Source organism: Clupea harengus, chromosome 6 (genome assembly GCF_900700415.2).
Source record: "Clupea harengus chromosome 6, Ch_v2.0.2, whole genome shotgun sequence".
Classification (NCBI taxonomy): domain Eukaryota; kingdom Metazoa; phylum Chordata; class Actinopteri; order Clupeiformes; family Clupeidae; genus Clupea; species Clupea harengus.
This window is the reverse complement of record NC_045157.1, coordinates 6,198,391-6,218,390: the sequence shown is the minus strand read 5'-3', so window position 1 is coordinate 6,218,390 and position 20,000 is coordinate 6,198,391. Positions and strand designations below refer to the sequence as shown.

General features: G+C 41.4%; 2 protein-coding genes across 2 annotated transcripts; both read right to left on the bottom strand.

Annotated features, from left to right (window-relative positions):
• Positions 1-668: 668 nt before the first annotated feature.
• Positions 669-1,501, bottom strand: LOC105908705 (complement C1q-like protein 4). Its single transcript, XM_031569795.1, has one exon. The coding sequence runs from the start codon at positions 1,499-1,501 to the stop codon at positions 767-769; it is 735 nt and encodes a 244-aa protein (XP_031425655.1). The 3' UTR covers positions 669-766.
• A 4,416-nt stretch (positions 1,502-5,917) lies between these two features.
• Positions 5,918-6,834, bottom strand: LOC116220849 (complement C1q-like protein 4). The gene has a single exon (XM_031569794.1). The coding sequence runs from the start codon at positions 6,832-6,834 to the stop codon at positions 6,100-6,102; it is 735 nt and encodes a 244-aa protein (XP_031425654.1). The 3' UTR covers positions 5,918-6,099.
• Positions 6,835-20,000: the final 13,166 nt, after the last annotated feature.

Sequence of the window (20,000 nt, the reverse complement as noted above, 5' to 3'; positions counted from 1 at the left end):
TTACAGCTGATGATCAAACGCATGAGACATTGGTCATGTTCACGGTGTGCTGCTCATAGACTCAGGTTGGTTTTGTGTCCCAAAATGGCCACTCCTGCAGTCCTGACTACCTCTGATTGTCAGTCCTCTTTTCAGAGATGAAAAACAGCATCGGCTGTGCTCTTTAGGAAGCTGGACACTCTTTCTTTCTCTTTACCTTTTCCCTTTAATTCTCTCTCTTTCTCTCAGTGACATACTCACTCTCTCTCTCTCACTCACTCTCTCTCCCTCTCTCACACAACACTTGCTGTATAGTTTTCCCTCCTAATCTTCCATTTGTCTCTGTCCAGTCGATGAACACAGTGTGGTTGAGATAAGATGTCTGTATTAATCTTTTGTCTGTTTTGAGAGATGATTTTGGGTATGGGTTTGTTGCCTAGTGGCCTGGTCTCAAACACTTCAAACCAAGCTGCTGAAAAATTTGGTGTCAACTAAACCAACGCTCTCTCTCACACTCTCTCACACACACACACACACACAAACTCTCTCTTTCTCCCTCTCCTTTTCTTCCTTTTCATTTGTTGCATCTTTTCCCTCTCGGCTCCACGCTCTTGATTAAAGCCAGGAAAAAAACTCCATAAATATTCATTTGTGTTGATAAAGCATTGCTCAATATTTCCAATGATGACACAGAAGGATTATATTTTAAAGGTGCTTTATTTGAGCATGATCATGAAGCATATTTTTTATCATTTGACATCATGAGCAGTTGAGCAGTCTGTTCCCTTCAAAGAGAAAAGAGCAGGAAGCCACTGAAGATGCTGTGGTTATTACTATCATCATAGAGTTTGTGGCCTGGAGGGAGTCGCATGTTAACTACATCTCCCAGCTCCAGCTGCAGAGTCACACCGCTGGAGAGATAGGAGTATTGACCATAGGCATCATACTCTTTCAAATGCATGACATGCTGTCCATTCTTAAGCATCCTGATTTCCATAAAGCCAGCAAGTACATCCATGACTGTGAATCTGAAGTAGTAGACTCCTTTTACTGGAGCTGTGAAATAGCCATTCATGTAGTTGTAGGCCTTTCCAACATTGGTGATGATTTTAGTGAAGACCAAGTTCAGATCAGTTTTCCCAGTCTCTATGTATCCTGAGTTAGTCAGACCTGCTGAGAATGCCACCTTGGGGTTTTCTGTAATCCTTTTCTCCAGATTCTCTACTTTAGTCTCAGTGGCTATCAGTCTGGTCTCCACTGCTGTCAGCTCTGCCTCCTGTGCTGCATGTCCCGTTTTTAGCTCCTCCACCTCAGTCTCACTAGCAGACAGTTCCATCTTCAGGTTCATCACTTCAGTCTTCATAATGGTCAGGTCTGTGTGTTGTGCTGCAGTGTCTTTCTTCACGTCCTCCATGTCATTCTCAGTGGCTGCAAGTCTCTCAGTTACTGACCTCAGCAGGTCTTTGGTGTTTCGTAGCTCATCCTGAGAGAGGCTCAGAGTCACCCTCAGCTCCACTACCATGTCTCTGAGTTCCCTGAGCTCAGTAGAGACGTCCAGCTCAGTAGAGACGTCCAGCTCGGTAGAGACTGCAGCAGCAGCATCCCCAGTGCTCTGGCTCTCTGTGTGAACTTCAGACTGGGTGGTCCGAGTCTGAGCTCCACACATGGAGAGCAGCAGCACCAGTAGTGTAATGACAGCCCTCATCTTTAACATCACTCCCTCTCTGACACTAGTTATGTAGTAGCAGTAGTAGTAGTTGTAGACGGTTGTTAGTCTCACTCCTGAGACACCCTCTTTTATATGCCTCAGTTACTCATTATGCAAGAAATTTCATGACGTTTTCCAGGACATATCGGGTTATCAGTGGTGTGGGAAAATACAAACCTGTCACCCATAATGTAGACAGGTGGGGCTTCATATTCTGTTCATGTGAGGCTGCAATGTCATACCAGAGAGGAAGGAAGTCTCTAGAAACATATAGACTTCAAAAGGAAATCCTTTGAATTGGAGGTAGTAATAGTATTAGCATTTGCAGGAGTACTTTATGAGAGGCAGTCTTTGAACATCTTCTCTTTTTACGTTATTTAGTGATTATTTATAGAGGTTTCATCCCTTTCGGGGTGAACTAAGTCGAGGTACACTGATATGATGTTTTTTTCCAGGACATATCTGGTTATCAGTTATCAATGTTGTGGGAAAGTGCAAGCTTGTCACCCATCATGTAGGGCAGGTAATGCTTCATGTCCTAGTTTCGCCCCTTCGTCTTAAACTTTAAGAATCATATCTATTCCTTCGGTGAATGCTAGTGAGGATATAGTTCTCACCAAAGGCAAATAGTCACAAATAATTACAAAAACTGTAGAAGAGGAAAAATAAATAAGGAAAATAGATCTTTGGGTAACTTTATGGAATTATATTAATATTGATGATGGAAGGTCCGGAGAAACTGACTACATTTGGTCAATATAGATGAGATATAGTTTGAGTTAGATTAATCTAAATGTGTTATTTTATTCCTACCAATCTATTATCGTTTCCTTACTCCAGTATTCTCCCTCAGCAGGTGAACTAATGTTACATCCAGAAGAGTAACATTTGTAATTGTGTTAAGAGAATAGAGTGTATACATTTCAACAATATTAACTTTACCAGTACGAGGAGGTGTGTCTGCCTGCCAGTCCCTTAGCCTATCTAAACCTAGGCGGCATGGAGTGGGGTGGGCAATGGAGAGAGGGGATGCTGGGTTTCAAAACATCAAAACTCTGTCAGATCCACTGATTATAGTGTAGCTTTGATATGTATATCCTTGCTAGTGCAGTCATGCTATGTGTCTTATGTGGGTTAGCATCACAGAAAATGCTGAAAGGACTCAGGATAGAGAAATGTAAAACTCTGGCTATAATCATGTATGTGTGGTAATCACATGCCTTTGTTTCTTAATTGCTGACCTTTCTGGCTTTGTATGTGTTAGGTGAAAATTCACTCAAGTTAGGACTCTGATTCACTCAGGACTCCGGATTTGCATATAAGTATATTTATTAGACAACAACAACAAGCTCGTTGGGCTCACCCACGTCCTGGCAGGTCAGAGAGAAGCACGGGCCCTCTCTCAGAGAGAGAGGGAGCCCGGATTACTCCCAGACTGCAGCAGACGAGAGAGAAGCAATATTAAACACATCGCACAAGGTTTATATAGATAAAAGTTTATCTAATGCTGATGCCATAAATGTTTAACATCTCAGTCATTCTAGGTCCATGACTGAGCTTCTTGTCTTCCAAGGATGTCTGCAGGGTCGAGAAAGCACATTTCGACCCTGTCACCAATGAGCTCACCCAAATAATGCTCTTGCACATATGCAGACTATGTGGCACCTAATAATCTAAGTTACACACACACAGAAACACAGAAAGCCATGTTCCTTCTTACATAAGCACATGATTCATACAAGGTATATATTAATACCAGGCACTTGCTTAATATATTCTGAAGTCAATAACAGGGTTTCGAAATGATCTCCATCAGTATGTTTGCTTAAAACTTTAGTGTACGTAAGCAGAAGCTGTTCTTCTTTCCTACATCTGGAACATGGACACGCAAACGTTGCAAAATGCATAGTAACATGACCTCGGACGTGGGAACCCACCATGTGGTTTTCTCTGCTGACATAGTGCTTTGACATCAGAGAACGCCAACTTCAACCTATATAAACCTTATGATGTTTTCAACTTTGCTACTATCTTGTCTGCCAAGACATGAGTGAGCCCGACATGCATATTGAATAAAGAGATACTAATACACAACTCTGGAGTCTGAGGTCAATTTTAATGTGAATTTTCACCTAACAACTCATTTGGACAGTACTGACTGCTCTGACGCGGAGCATGCTTGCATGGCTACAGATTTCTCATTTAGTGTATGTGTTTGTGTGAGAGAGAGGCTGTGTGTGTGTGTGTGTGAGAGAGAGAGAGAGAGAGAGACAGAGAAAGAGTTAGAGCGTGTTTGTGTGTGTGTTTATATGTGTGTGTGTGTGTGTATTGTTACACCATGCTTTTTATTGCTCTTAGCTTGACTGTTCTCTCCCTTGTACGTCGCTTTGGACAAAAGCGCCTGCTAAATGACTAAATGTAAATGTAAATGTAAATGTGTGTGTGTGTGTGTTTGAGACGGAGAGAAAGAGTTAGTGTATGTGTTTGTGTGAGAGAGAGGCTGTGTGTGTATGTGAGAGAGAGAGAGGAAGACGGAGAAGATTTAGAGTGTGTTTGTGTGTGTGTGTGTGTGTGTGTGTGTGTGTGTGTGTGTGTGAGAGAGAGAGACAGACAGACAGATTGAGAGAAAGAGAGAGAGAGAGACAGAGACAGAGTGTGTGTGTGTGTGTGTGTGTGTGTGTGTGTGTGTGTGTGTGTGTGTGTGTGTGTGTGTGAGAGAGAGAGAGACAGAGTGAGAGACAGAGAGACAGACAGACAGATAGAGTGAGAGAGACAGACAGACAGACAGAGTGAGAGAAAGAGAGAGAGACAAAGACAGAGACACACTGACAGAGAGAGAGACAGACAAACTGACAGAGGCAGACAGACAGAGTGAGTGAGAGAGAGAGACAGAGAGACAGACAGACAGAGGGAGAGACAGACAGACACAGACAGAGGGAGAGACAGACAGACAGAGAGACTTAGGGGTCATTCCACGCCAAACGGGACAATGGCTCCCACTCGACCGTCTCAGATTTGGCTGAAAAAAATCAAGGTTGTTCATACACTTCTTAATAGGTATAGTCCAAAATATTAGCTCTCTACTCCCAATAGTTTTGTCACAAAACGATGTTTTAGGGGGGAGGGGGTGCCTGTACTTGAGACGCTTTTTGAGCAGCGTTTTCTGAAGAGCCATTTTCAAATTGATATTACTAGAAAAGAATTTAAGCTAGCTCCTTCAAACTTTCTAGGCTTAAAATATGATACCATTACTTGAAGATTATGGACTCCCAAGGGTGTGGCCTGGGTATATCATAGTATTCGGGGTGCTTGAATTTGCTGGAGAAAATTTTACTTTACACTTTGTTGCAGCATCTTTGAATACCTGTGGAAAGCTCAATATTAAAGCTGGAGACTTGATATTATACACAGACCTTCCTATGTATGCTTTGTATGTTGTATTAAAAAACTGTCCTTGTGTGATGAATGGGCTGGAAGATATTAAAGCTTGAAAATGGATGAAAACCCATTTTGTGCCATATTTTCAAAAAAATGACAGCATTTACCAACATGAAACAATTTTTTTTGGAAAGATTAGATATTTGTTCTTAACATATCAAAAATGTGTGATGGTGTGTGTGATGGCCTCGTTTTCTCAAAATATTTTTGGGAAAATATGGGATTTTTGTACACGCCCAGCATGTAAATGTAATTCGATGGCCTATGGAAGCACATTCAAATGGTATCAAAAGGTAAGTTTATGACACAGAGCTTAAACTGCGTTTGTGTATAAAATCTGTGTATCATATCAAGTCTCTAGCTTTAACATTGAGCTTTCCACAGGCCTTCAGAGATGCTGCAACAGAACGTAGAGAAAAAATTCCGAGCAAATTCAAGCACCCCAAATACTATGATCACCCAAGCCACACCCTTGGAAATCCATATTATTCAAGTTATGGTATCAGATTTTAAGCCTAGAAAGTTTGAAGGAGGTAGCTGAAATACATTTATAGTTATATCAATTTGAAAATGGCTGTACAGAAAACACTGCTAAAACAGTACAGGCACCCCATCACCCCTAAAACATAATTTTGTGACTAAACTATTTGGAGTAGAGAGCTAATATTTGGGACTATTTGAACAACCTTGAATTTTTTCAGCCAAATCTGAGATGGTCGAGTGGGGAATTTTCCTTTAATTGTCCCGTTTGGCGTGGAATGACCCTTGTTGCATCTTTTCCCTCTCGGCTCCACGCTCTTGATTAAAGCCAGGAAAAAAACTCCATAAATATTCATTTGTGTTGATAAAGCATTGCTCAATATTTCCAATGATGACACAGAAGGATTATATTTTAAAGGTGCTTTATTTGAGCATGATCACGAAGCATATTTTTTATCATTTGACATCATGAGCAGTTGAGGAGTCTGTTCCCTTCAAAGAGAAAAGAGCAGGAAGCCACTGAAGATGCTGTGGTTATTACTATCATCATAGAGATTGTGGCCTGGAGGGAGTTGCATGTTAACTAGATCTCCCACCTCCAGCTGCAGAGTCACACCACTGGAGAGATAGGAGTATTGACTATAGGCATCATACTCTTTCAAATGCATGACATGCTGTCCATTCTTACGCATCCTGATTTCCATATAGCCCGCAGGTAGATCCATGACTGTGAATCTGAAGTAGTAGACTCCTTTTACTGGAGCTGTGAAATAGCCATTCATGTAGTTGTAGGCCTTTCCAACATTGGTGATGATTTTAGTGAAGACCAAGTTCAGATCAGTTTTCCCAGTCTCTATGTATCCTGAGTTAGTCAGACCTACTGAGAATGCCACCTTGGGGTTTTCTGTAATCCTTTTCTCCAGATTCTCTACTTTAGTCTCAGTGGCTATCAGTCTGGTCTCCACTGCTGTCAGCTCTGCCTCCTGTGCTGCATGTCCCGTTTTTAGCTCCTCCACCTCAGTCTCACTAGCAGACAGTTCCATCTTCAGGTCCATCACTTCAGTCTTCATAATGGTCAGGTCTGTTTGTTGTGCTGCAGTGTCTTTCTTCACGTCCTCCATGTCATTCTCAGTGGCTGCAAGTCTCTCAGTAACTGACCTCAGCAGGTCTTTGGTGTTTCGTAGCTCATCCTGAGTGAAGCTCAGAGTCACCCTCAGCTCCACTACCATGTCTCTGAGTTCCCTGAGCTCAGTAGAGACGTCCAGCTCGGTAGAGACTGCACCAGCAGCAGCAGCATCCCCAGTGCTCTGGCTCTCTGTGTGAACTTCAGACTGGGTGCTCCGAGTCTGAGATCCACACATGGAGAGCAGCAGCACCAGCAGTGTGATAACAGCCCTCATCTTTAACATCACTCCCTCTCTGACACTAGTTATGTAGTAGCAGTAGTAGTAGTTGTAGACGGTTGTTAGTCTCACTCCTGAGACACCCTCTTTTATATGCCTCAGTTACTCATTATGCAAGAAATTTCATGACGTTTTTAGGTTAAATAAAGTCCAGGGACACTGACCAAAATTAGAAACTGTAGATTTTCCAGGACATATCGGGTTATCAGTGGTGTGGGAAAATACAAACCTGTCACCCATAATGTAGACAGGTGGGGCTTCATATTCTGTTTATCTGAGGCTGCAATGTCATACCAGAGAGGAAGGAAGTTTCTAGAAACATATAGACTTCAAAAGGAAATCCTTTGAATTGGAGGTATTGATGGTAATTAGTTTTATACCATATATTGAAGATTCAGTCTTAGGTTTGATCAGTCAGGATTCAGGTTTATTCTTGAAGAATGGCGGCCGACCATTTGTGAGACAGAGACTTTCAGATCCATCCTCCCTCACAGAACTTCACCTCAGCATTTCTGATTTGTTCCTTGGGGAACAGTCGGTTAAATACACTGACATTAAGGGGTGTCACCGTCTATTCAAATGGGCCATGCATGCAGGGTTCTTTGTCTCGACCTGGGGGGGAGGTGAGACCAATGTCGCACCTCACTTACCCAGTTCAGAGACAAAGAATATTCACCAAGCAAAGTCCACTCATGGCTAGTTAAATCCAAATAAAAGTAACAATTATGACTAGGTATAATATCATTGACTTATTGACTATGGCATATTCTTATGACCTATGCTGGTCCCTTCCTTCCCCCTTTTTAAGACTGTATGTCTTAAACATCAGATCATTTAACTATTTTCTTTTTCTTGAGTGAGTGGCTTTGTTCAGTCTTTGTCTCATAAATGTGGCATTCTCTCACGAGGGAAGGCGAAACCCATGTTACAGAGTGCCCCACGCTTTTTCGCCAATTGTGTGGACCTCTGATTTAGGGACAAATTCCTTCCCGATGTTATATCAACATAACCATCCTATTTTAGCCGTGAGAGCAGAGAAATATAACAGAAGTAATACATATATGTACATGGTACCCATTCGGAAAATGCAGTTTACAAGCGGTGAGAACACAGAACCAACTTAATTACACATGTTAACTCTAAGGTAAACTAAGCTAAAATGAAAGGTTAGGATTAAACAATAGTACAGAAGATAACGGATTATGGGAGATACATTATAGTGTCACAACATTTTAAAACATTTCCTTTCTGGTTACTGAGGGGTACATGACATGGAGCATTACTTTATTGTAATGTGGGTTGACGGTAATACGGTTAAGTGTGTGTCTCTGTGTGTGTGTGTTCGTGTGTGTCACTCCAGAATGTGTGTGTCTTTGATGGTGATGGTAATCGTTCCCGATTTTTTCCGTGGTCCCTTGGAGTTGATCGTCTATGATGGTTGAAGGTGTGTGTGTCTTGACACTCTGTGTATTGTGTCTTGCCTTTGTTTAAAAGCAAGGGTTGACTTTCCTTGGGAGGGGGTAGGACGTGTGTGTGTGTTTGTGCGTGTTAGTGTGTGTGTGTGTGTGTCTGTGACGCTTGGCTTGTCTCAGTTGTTCCCCTCCTGTGGTCTTTGCTCCTTATGGGGTCATTCCACCTATGCATCTCTTAGCATATCAGGAGATTGCCATTTCTTTGAGGTGTCCCCGTCATCTCTTCTTGGGGAGTGGTGGTCATCGGTTCAGGTGTTGCGGTGGTCCTGTGGATTCCAGAGGTGTTGATCTGGGTTGATGGCTGTGGTCTGAGTTTGTCCTCATTTCGACGTCCTGGCCAGATGCGGCATGGCGTTTGTTTGAAGTTCAAACGATTCTGCTGTTCCTTCATCTGTTGATTTTCTGGAATGGTCCCCCTTTCGACACCTTGGTGAGAAGCTGCTTCCTTTTTTGTCATCGCTATTCTCCATATTCCTAAAACTGTCTGTAACGAGATCTCAGAAAAAGATAATACCGGCCAACACCTCCATGAGGCAGGAAGCCTGTTAGCATACTCAACACATCAGACAATAGACATTTGGTATTGGGTGTGAAAGACGGCAGACAGCTTAATCTCAGACAAAAGCAGGTTTCCTTTAATCTCACAAGAGACATCACATCATCCTGTTATCTGCAAGGTTTGGGCATTTAAAAACCACAGACCCATACTAACCAAATAAAGAACTGAGAGTGGGGATTTTGAAAGAAGTTGAATGTTTGAAAGAAATGGAATGATTGAAAGAAAGAAAACGTTTTTAAATCTCCTTCAATTCAAACAATTTCACTTAAAGACAAAGTCAGTGGTCAAATGTAGGTTAAACAGTCCTGTAAGTTCATTCATTCATTCATACGACGGCTGGCCAGCCTACAGGCATACACACACACATTCATTCGCTTGTTCCGGAGACAGATGTGTCCATTCCTAAGAGAAAGGAATCAATCTGTTTACAGAGTTACAATTAGTTAGTTAGTTACAAAATTATCTCATAAAATCAATTTTTATCCAGATTCCAATGGCACTTGAATGCCAAACCATTTAAGGCATTCCTTAATTCATTAATTGCTCCTGGATCATTTGATGAAGTCAGAAATTCAGCAGCTAAACCTGTTTTGAGAAAAAAAACACATTTTGCAGTTATCATCTTATTAAGGTCAATTCTCTCTGAAGCTCAACACCTCCCCCTTTTGATCTAACAGCAGTCGTCTGCTGCTGTAAGATCACGTACGGTTTCCGGAAGGAAAAAAAAAAAAAAAAAAACATCTTATTTTCCATGTACCTTAAACCCATACACTAAGGATGAAGACTTTGTTCCGTTAAAAATACGCTTACAATTATTCATAATTGTAACACTTCATACAATGATTTTAGCATGAATTAAGAAAATCAATGTGTATGCAAAACAAATGCTTAAAGTTTGTCTTGCTATGTGGCTTTAGTGTGGTTCACTTCAGCTTAATGGGCCATCAAGGTCACAGGTGCGGCTGTGCCTGAAGTGTGAATTAAGTGGTATGCGTGAGAGCTGTCTAACTATTGTGTGAACAGACACAGTTTAACATTTAGCAGTCTAACATCTGACTTTATCAAAAGCATTGTGAAATCTGGACTTAAAAGAATCTTATGTCTTGAATCATGACTGGTCAAATCCAAGAACTGAATCTCCACAATCTAATGCAAATAATTTACAAATTGACTTAGAACTATTTCTAAATTCAAATATTAAAATAAACCACTGTAGATCCTTTTTCCAAACACCCGTTATGACCACAAAACACTTCTATTCTCTTGGGAATAATAGCGGCAAAACTAGATTTGTGGAACAAATGTACAACCCCAGCTCAGACTGTGTTGCACCAGATGCCCGTGAAGACTTTTTTAGAGCCTGAATGGAACTTTTAGTAAGTCCGTGGAGTGTCTTTCAGAACAGGGGAGAATTACTCCAATTTCTGGCAGAACACTCGAATATGGAGCTTCAAGGAAGCTCGAATTTGTCTATCTCCACACAGGGGGTTGCCTGTTGGAAATGACTAAAATCTATGGCCTAAATTTTCCCAAGATTAGGTAAACTTAAAGATGCTGAAGATCTTTTCAAACACACCCTTTATGACCACAAACACTTCAATTCTCTTGGGATTAAATATCTGAGCGGTAAGTAAAACAATAGAGTATATCACAAGCACAGCTCAGACTGCCTCGGACCAATACCCAAAAACTTCGATGTGTCAACTTCTAAGACAAGCACCGTGTGTGTCAACTTCTAAGACATCACAATAAAAATAAAAGTAAAATAACATAAGATTTCTGTTCTTAGACAGGACTCTACTTCCTATATTTCCCAAAATTAGGTAAGTGTACTTACCAAAGTGTTGTGTCAACCCGGGGTGAAGAGACATCTTACAGCAAACTCGAATACTTACCAAAGTGTTGTGTCAAACCGGGGTGAAAAGGCATCTTACAGCAAACTCGAATCAGCAAATACAAGAGCGTATCTTTCGGTGAGGACCTCCATCTGATGGTAATTCGTTTTATACCATATATTGAAGATTCAGTCTTAGGTTTGATCAGTCAGGATTCAGGTTTATTCTTGAAGAATGGCGGCCGACCATTTGTGAGACAGAGACTTTCAGATCCATCCTCCCTCACAGAACTTCACCTCAGCATATCTGATTTGTTCCTTGGGGAACAGTCTGTTAAATACACTGACATTAAGGGGTGTCACCGTCTATTCAAATGGGCCATGCATGCAGGGTTCTTTGTCTCGACCTGGGGGGGAGGTGAGACCAATGTCGCACCTCACTTACCCAGTTCAGAGACAAAGAATATTCACCAAGCAAAGTCCACTCATGGCTAGTTAAATCCAAATAAAAGTAACAATTATGACTAGGTATAATATCATTGACTTATTGACTATGGCATATTCTTATGACCTATGCTGGTCCCTTCAGTATTAATAGTATTAGCAGTTGCAGGAGTACTTTATGAGAGGCAGTCTTTGAACATCTTCTCTTTTTACGTTATTTAGTGATTATTTATAGAGGTTTCATCCCTTTCGGGGTGAACTGAGTCGAGGTACACTGATATGATGTTTTTTTCCAGGACATATCTGGTTATCAGTTATCAATGTTGTGGGAAAGTGCAAGCTTGTCACCCATCATGTAGGGCAGGTAATGCTTCATGTCCTAGTTTCGCCCCTTCGTCTTAAACTTTAAGAATCATATCTATTCCTTCAGTGAATGCTAGTGAGGATATAGTTCTCACCAAAGGCAAATAGTCACAAATAATTACAAAAACTGTAGAAGAGGAAAAATAAATAAGGAAAATAGATCTTTGGGTAACTTTATGGAATTATATTAATATTGATGATGGAAGGTCCGGAGAAACTGACTACATTTGGTCAATATAGATGAGATATAGTTTGATTTAGATTAGTCTAAAGGTGTTATTTTATTACTACCAATCTATTATCGTTTCCTTACCTCAGTATTCTCCCTCAGCAGGTGAATTAATGTTACATCCAGAAGAGTAACATTTGTAATTGTGTTAAGAGAATAGAGTGTATACATTTTAACAATATTAACTTTACCAGTACCAGGAGGTGTGTCTGCCTGCCAGTCCCTTAGCCTATCTAAACCTAGGCGGCATGGAGTGGGGTGGGCAATGGAGAGAGGGGATGCTGGGTTTCAAAACATCAAAACTCTGTCAGATCCACTGATTATAGTGTAGCTTTGATATGTGTATCCTTGCTAGTGCAGTCATGCTATGTGTCTTATGTGGGTTAGCATCACAGAAAATGCTGAAAGGACTCAGGATAGAGAAATGTAAAACTCTGGCTATAATCATGTATGTGTGGTAATCACATGCCTTTGTTTCTTAATTGCTGACCTTTCTGGCTTTGTATGTGTTAGGTGAAAATTCACTCAAGTTAGGACTCTGATTCACTCAGGACTCCGGATTTGCATATAAGTATATTTATTAGACAACAACAACAAACTCGTTGGGCTCACCCACGTCCTGGCATGTCAGAGAGAAGCACGGACCCTCTCTCAGAGAGAGAGGGAGCCCGGATTACTCCCAGACTGCAGCAGACGAGAGAGAAGCAATATTAAACACATCGCACAAGGTTTATATAGATAAAAGTTTATCTAATGCTGATGCCATAAATGTTTAACATCTCAGTCATTCTAGGTCCATGACAGAGCTTCTTGTCTTCCAAGGATGTCTGCAGGGTCGAGAAAGCACATTTCGACCCTGTCACCAATGAGCTCACCCAAATAATGCTCTTGCACATATGCAGACTATGTGGCACCTAATAATCTAAGTTACACACACACAGAAACACAGAAAGCCATGTTCCTTCTTACATAAGCACATGATTCATACAAGGTATATATTAATACCAGGCACTTGCTTAATATATTCTGAAGTCATTAACAGTGTTTCGAAATGATCTCCATCAGTGTTTGCTTAAAACTTTAGTGTACGTAAGCAGAAGCTGTTCTTCTTTCCTACATCTGGAACATGTACACGCAAATGTTGCAAAATGCATAGTAACATGACCTCGGACGTGGGAACCCACCATGTGGTTTTCTCTGCTGACATAGTGCTTTGACATCAGAGAACGCCAACTTCAACCTATATAAACCTTATGATGTTTTCAACTTTGCTACTATCTTGTCTGCCAAGACATGAGTGAGCCCGACATGCATATTGAATAAAGAGATACTAATACACAACTCTGGAGTCTGAGGTCAATTTTAATGTGAATTTTCACCTAACAACTCATTTGGACAGTACTGGCTGCTCTGACGCGGAGCATGCTTGCATGGCTACAGATTTCTCATTTAGTGTATGTGTTTGTGTGAAAGAGAGGCTGTGTGTGTGTCTGTGAGAGAGAGAGAGAGAGACAGAGAAAGAGAAAGAGTTAGAGCGTGTTTGTGTGTGTGTTTATATGTGTGTGTGTGTGTGTATTGTTACACCATGCTTTTTATTGCTCTTAGCTTGACTGTTCTCTCCCTTGTACGTCGCTTTGGACAAAAGCGTCTGCTAAATGACTAAATGTAAATGTAAATGTAAATGTGTGTGTGTGTGTGTGTGTTTGAGACGGAGAGAAAGAGTTAGTGTATGTGTTTGTGTGAGAGAGAGGCTGTGTGTGTATGTGAGAGAGAGAGAGGAAGACGGAGAAGATTTAGAGTGTGTGTGTGTGTGTGTGTGTGTGTGTGTGTGTGTGTGTGTGTGTGTGTGTGTGTGTGTATGTGAGAGAGAGAGAGGAAGACGGAGAAGATTTAGAGTGTGTTTGTGTGTGTGTGTGTGTGTGTGTGTGTGTGTGTGTGTGTGTGTGTGTGTGTGTGTGTGTGTGTGTGTGTGTGTGTGTGTGAGAGAGAGAGAGACAGACAGACAGATTGAGAGAAAGAGAGAGAGACAAAAACAGAGACAGACTGACAGAGAGAGAGACAGACAAACTGACAGAGAGGCAGACAGAGAGAGTGAGTGAGAGAGAGAGACAGATTTTACTTTGAATTTTACTTTAAGCTTTGTTGCAGCATCTTTGAATATCTGTGGAAAGCTCAATGTTAAAGCTGGAGACTTAATATTATACACAGACCTTCCTATGTATGCTTCGTATGTTGTATTAAAAAACTGTCCTTATGTGATGAATGGGCTGGAAGATATTAAAGCTTGCAAATGGATGAAAACCCATTTTTGTGCCATTTTTGGCATGCTATAGCAAAAAAATTACAGCATTTACCAACATGAAACTATTTTTTTTGGAAAGATTAGATATGTGTTCTTAACATTTGTGATGGTGTTCTGCCTCGTTTTCTCAAAATATTTTTTGGAAAATATGGGATTTTTGTACACGCCCAGCATTCAATGGCCTATGGAAGCACATTCAAATGGTAGCAAAAGGTACGTTTATGACACAGAGCTTACACTGCGTTTGTGTATAAAATCTGTGTATCATATCAAGTCTCTAGCTTTGACATTGAGCTTTCCACAGGCCTTCAAAGATGCTGCAACAGAGCGTAGAGTAAAAATTTCCGAGCAAATTCAAGCACCCCAAATACTATGATCACCCAAGCCACACCCTTGGAAATCCATATTATTCAAGTTATGGTATCAGATTTTAAGCCTAGAAAGTTTGAAGGAGGTAGCTTAAATACATTTCTAGTAATAGCAATTTGAAAATGGCTCTTCACAAAACGCTGCTCAAAAAGCGTCTTAAGTATTGGCACCCCCTCCCCCCTAAAACATCCTATTGTGACAAAACTATTGGGAGTAGAGAGCTATTCATATTAAGAAGTGTATGAATAACCTTGAATTTTTTCAGCCAAATCTGAGATGGTCGAGTGGGGAATTTTCCTTTAATTGTCCCGTTTGGCGTGGAATGACCCTGTTTCGAAATGATCTCCATCAGTATGTTTGCTTAAAACTTTAGTGTACGTAAGCAGAAGCTGTTCTTCTTTCCTACATCTGGAACATGGACACGCAAACGTTGCAAAATGCATAGTAACATGACCTCGGACGTGGGAACCCACCATGTGGTTTTCTCTGCTGACATAGTGCTTTGACATCAGAGAACGCCAACTTCAACCTATATAAACTTTATGATGTTTTCAACTTTGCTTCTGTCTTGTCTGCCAAGATATGAGTGAGATCGATATGCATATTGAATAAAGAGATACTAATACACAACTCTGGAGTCTGAGGTCAATTTGAATGAATGTTCACCTAACAACTGGACAGTACTGGCTGCTCTGACTGGGAGCTTGCTTGCATGTCTACAGATTCCTCATTTACAAGAGTTTGAAAGAAGAAGCTTAAAAAGCTGCCCTGTTTTAAAGCATATGTACTGCACACTAATATTTGGTTAAAGAAGAGGATAATGATATTGCTTTACATGGAGTGAAAAAAACACATGAAGAATCCATTCCGAGTATATTTTGTAAACATTTAGGGCGGAGAGTGTAGTCCACGATGAGCATTCTGTTAACACAGAAGACTGATAAACGGCAGTAACCACCTGTTGGTCTTGATGTTAACCTCTTCTGTCCACATCAATAGAAATGGGAGGTCAGACCTGCTGAGAATGCCACCTTGGGTTTCTCTGTAATCTCTTTCTTCACATCAGGCTCCATCTTGTTCAGCAGAGTCTTGGTGTTCTCTAGTTCATTCTGGGTGACAGTCAGCTGCCCTCTCAGCTCCAGCACCATGGCTCTGAGTTCCCTGAGCTGGATCTCTGTCTGACGTTCAGTTTGGGTGCACTGAATCTGAGCTCCACACATGCCATCAGCAGTGTGATGACAGGCCTCATGTTGAATAAGATTCTCTCTCACACACACTAGTAAGTGTAGCAGTGGTTTCTGAGGTCCAGTCTGTAGACACTCTCTTTATAAGACTCAGTTGGCTATTTTGTAAGATATTTCTCCTATCTGTTCACATGACAGAGCTGATTTTGTGGGTATTGAACTTTAGTTGCTCATTGCTCAATGTATCCCATCTGGGAGGAGAGATAAGAAAGCCACTGAAGGTGTTGTGGTGATCAGAATCATCTCTGAGTCTGCCGTGTGCATGGAGTTGCTTGCACCACATCTCATAGTCCAATTACAGTTTGGGGCATGAGGTTTGGAATGAGAAGGTCTGAAATTTGGGGTCGAAGTTCAAACATTGTAAGGAGGTGGCTTAGCTTTGGAAGGAAAAAGGAGGAGGTGTGTAGTTGTGTACAAAAATAACAGAATTACTAAATGCAACTAATAAGCAGTCATACTTGGGACACTTGGGTGTGTGTGTGTGTGTGTGTGTGTGTGTGTGTGTGTGTGTGTGTGTGTGTGTGTGTGTTTGTGCGTGTGTGTGTGTGTGTGTGTGTGTGTGTGTGTGTGTGTGTTTGAGACAGAGAGAAAGAGTTAGTGTATGTGTTTGTGTGAGAGAGAGGCTGTGTGTGTGTGTGTGAGAGAGAGAGAGACAGAGAAAGTGTTACAGTGTGTTTGTGTGTGTGAGTGAGAGAGAGAGAGAGAGAGAGACAGAGAAAGAGTTAGAGTGTGTGTGTGTGTGTGTTTGTGTGTGTGTGTGTGTGTGTGTGTGTGTGTGTGTGTGTGTGTGTGTGTGTGTGTGTGTGTGTGTGTGTGTGTGTGTGTGTGTGTGTGTGTGTGTGTGTGTGTGTGTGTGTGTTTGTGTGTGTGTGTGGTACACAGCTCTGTTTTAGCCGGCCACTGCAGAAGTTGGCACTCAGTCTACTCCCAGTGGTTGAAATTACTTCCTGGAGCTACACCTATTGAAGAGCTAAGCACTAATTGTGAGGGTGTTTCCTTAGTCACGCACATGTAAACGAAATTTCTTCCTTCTCAGTGTGAGAAGCTGGTTTTGACTGCAAACTTTTGTCGAGTAAATATACATGCAACAGCACAGCGTACAGCATATAGCATTACACCTTACAGCTGGTGATCAAACGCATGAGACATTGGTCATGTTCACGGTGTGCTGCTCATAGACTCAGGTTGGTTTTGTGTCCCAAAATGGCCACTCCTGCAGTCCTGACTACTTCTGATTGTCAGTCCTCTTCTCAGAGATGAAAAACAGCGTCTGCTGTGTTCTTAAGGAAGCTGGACACTCTTTCTTTCTCTTTACCTTTTCCCTTTAATTCTCTCTGTTTCTCTCAGTGACATACTCACTCTCTCTCTCTCACTCACTCTCTCTCCCTCTCTCACACAACACTTGCTGTATAGTTTTCCCTCCTAATCTTGGAGACGGGGAAGGCTCTGAACCATTTGCTACACAGGGGAAATGGGTTAAGAGACCCAGCTGTGAGCAACTGTCAGAGGCCTGTGATCATGAGGGCGGGGGCCATCAGAGGCCTGTGATCATGAGGGCGGGGGCCATCAGAGGCCTGTGATCATGAGGGCGGGGGCCATCAGAGGCCTGTGATCATGAGGGCGGGGGCCATCAGAGGCCTGTGATCATGAGGGCGGGGGCCATCAAAGACACTTTGACATGACCAGGGGAGAGGTGAGACCCCTTTTCACACCTCCCTCAGGTCATTTCCTCTAACAGAATATACAAGTATTATATTCAGTATTATTATTCAGTCAGTCCAAATAAAAGCAACAGTTACAAATGAATATAAAATGCATTGGATTATTGAATATTGTACATAATTATTAACTCTGAACCATACATTCCGATTCTTCCAACTCTTCCAACTCTTTGTCAATATATAGGTAGTATTTGTTGTCAAGATATTAACCTAAACCCTTAATAGTTAAAGAAACATACTTTAGCCTAGCTGTAGATAACTATAGTCAACCCTTTTATTTTAAGTATGATAAACAAGGGAGTTCAAAAAGCAGGTCTCAGGAATCTTTATAGTTTAGGTTTATTCTGCTCTATGATCCTGCGTTGTGTGCACTGTTCTCCATGTCCTTGTCCTCCATGAGAACACATACAGAAACAAATCAGCGCCTGTACTAATATAATGATTTTTCATTGCGCTCCTATGTCTGAAATGGTGGATGAAGTTGACTATATGATTTGTAGTAGAATATATAAATATCAACATTATTATTAATATTAATAATAATAATAATAATAATACGAATGATAATAATAATAAAAAAGACTAATTTAAAATTTCACTGCACTTCACCAAATGTATGGTAAATATATGGTGAATTATAGTATATTATTGGGTAATTGGGTTATTGGGTAATTACCACAGGTAGGTACGTAAGTACAGAGAAACTACAGTGGATTATTAATTCTGTTTTTCTTAATGTGTGAGTATTTGAAGGCCTTAATCTATGTTAGATTACAGGACTCTGACTTCCTTTGTACAAAATGTACAAATGTGTGTGTGTGTGTTTTGATTTTTGAAGGCACTGTTGGTCAAATTAGTGCACTTTAGTTGTACCCTACATTGTATTTTCGGTGCACACAGAGCACAACATTTAAAACAAAATGATCATTTCCAACAGGATGCTATGTTCCACTCTAATGTTAAAGCGACACAATACTGATCTATGCTCACCAACCTGTACATAAAGCACCTCAAGCCTGGAGTAGGTTAGTATCAGGGGCATGGCTAGGACTTGATAACATTCGTGGCTTTAGCCCAGCAAAGTTGTTGACGGGGGTTGTGGTGGGAGGAAAGAGAGAGACTTGGTGACGGGGCGCGGGGGGGTTGGGGGGGAGGGATCAATGCATGGTTCATATTTATTTACACAGTCATGGAATTAGCTCCACTCAAGTCAGAGACACCTAAAAAGATTTGAGGCTTTTCAGAAAATATTTGTGGCTTGGGCATGTGTGTGTGTGAGTTTGTGTGTGTCTGTGTGTGTGTGTGTGTGTGTGTGTGTGTGTATGTTTGTACATCACTGTGTGTTGCATGCCTACCAGTTACCTGTGGCCCACTAGCTCAGAGCCCTGTGGCTGTTTGTTGGTCATGTTCTCTCTCTCTTGATCTCTCTTGATCTCTCTCTTTGAAGCCAGCCCCTGTCCTCCTGCCCTGCATCCTGCCCTCTTGTTTGTTTCTCAGAGCGCTGGTTGCTGTATATCACTCACACGCCATGGTTTGACCACAGAGGATTCTCAGCCCCAGCGGTTTACATGGCCGTTATTTCCTAGAATCAGCCTCACCTCACGTGTGTGTGTGTGTGTGTGTGTGTGTGTGTGTGTGTGTGTGTGTGTGTGTGTTTGTGTGTGTGTGTGTGTTTGTTCTGTGATGACTTTAAGCCTTAGGCTTCTTACCTTCACACCTAAAAACCACACGGTCTAGAAGTTTCCATACTCTTGCCATCATCCATGTTATTTTTTATCATGGTGTCACTGCAGACTGGTTGCAAACACCAGTGGAAACTTCACACCTCTCTGACCCCCTGTGTGTGTGTGTAACAAGTTTATAATAAATATAAAATCAATTTAAAACTATAAAAATGTACTGTATTTATTTGAATAATTATCATTGGCCCATCAACTTCCCCTCTGTGTCTTTTTCCTTTTCTTTCCTTTCTTTTTTTCCTGAGAAGCTAAATATAAACATTTAAACGGTGGTGTTATATGGTGTAGCAAGTCTTCAAGCAAACAGCCATGATTGGTATGTATGTCATCACACAGCGAGAGAGAGAGAGAGAGAGAGAGAGAGAGAGAGACAGAGACAGAGAGAGAGAGAGAGAGCACCTGTTGGAGCAGGTTCCAGACTAGCCAGTCATGAAGATGCGTTGGGCATCTGAGGCTGGCCTTATCCATTTGGTAAATGTCTTTGGAGCTTCTAAAAGGCCAAAAAGCTGCACCTTCCAAACCGTTGTGTTCTACCTTTGAAAATGAAAGAATAGTAAGGATGTGGATATAATGGTCCTCTTCTGTTTGACTGGTAAGGTAGCCCTGGGTGTCATTTCATAGAACACACTGACAGTGTATAAAGAGAATGAGGATAGTATCAGGAACCTCTGTCCATGGTGCTGAAAACACTCCAGGTTTCTCTTGGGAAGCACCTA

Coding starts and splice junctions, on each gene's coding strand:
- LOC105908705 (XM_031569795.1), bottom strand. CDS start 1,501: ATGGTAGTGGAGCTGAGGGTGACTCTGAGCCTCTCTCAGGATGAGCTA.
- LOC116220849 (XM_031569794.1), bottom strand. CDS start 6,834: ATGGTAGTGGAGCTGAGGGTGACTCTGAGCTTCACTCAGGATGAGCTA.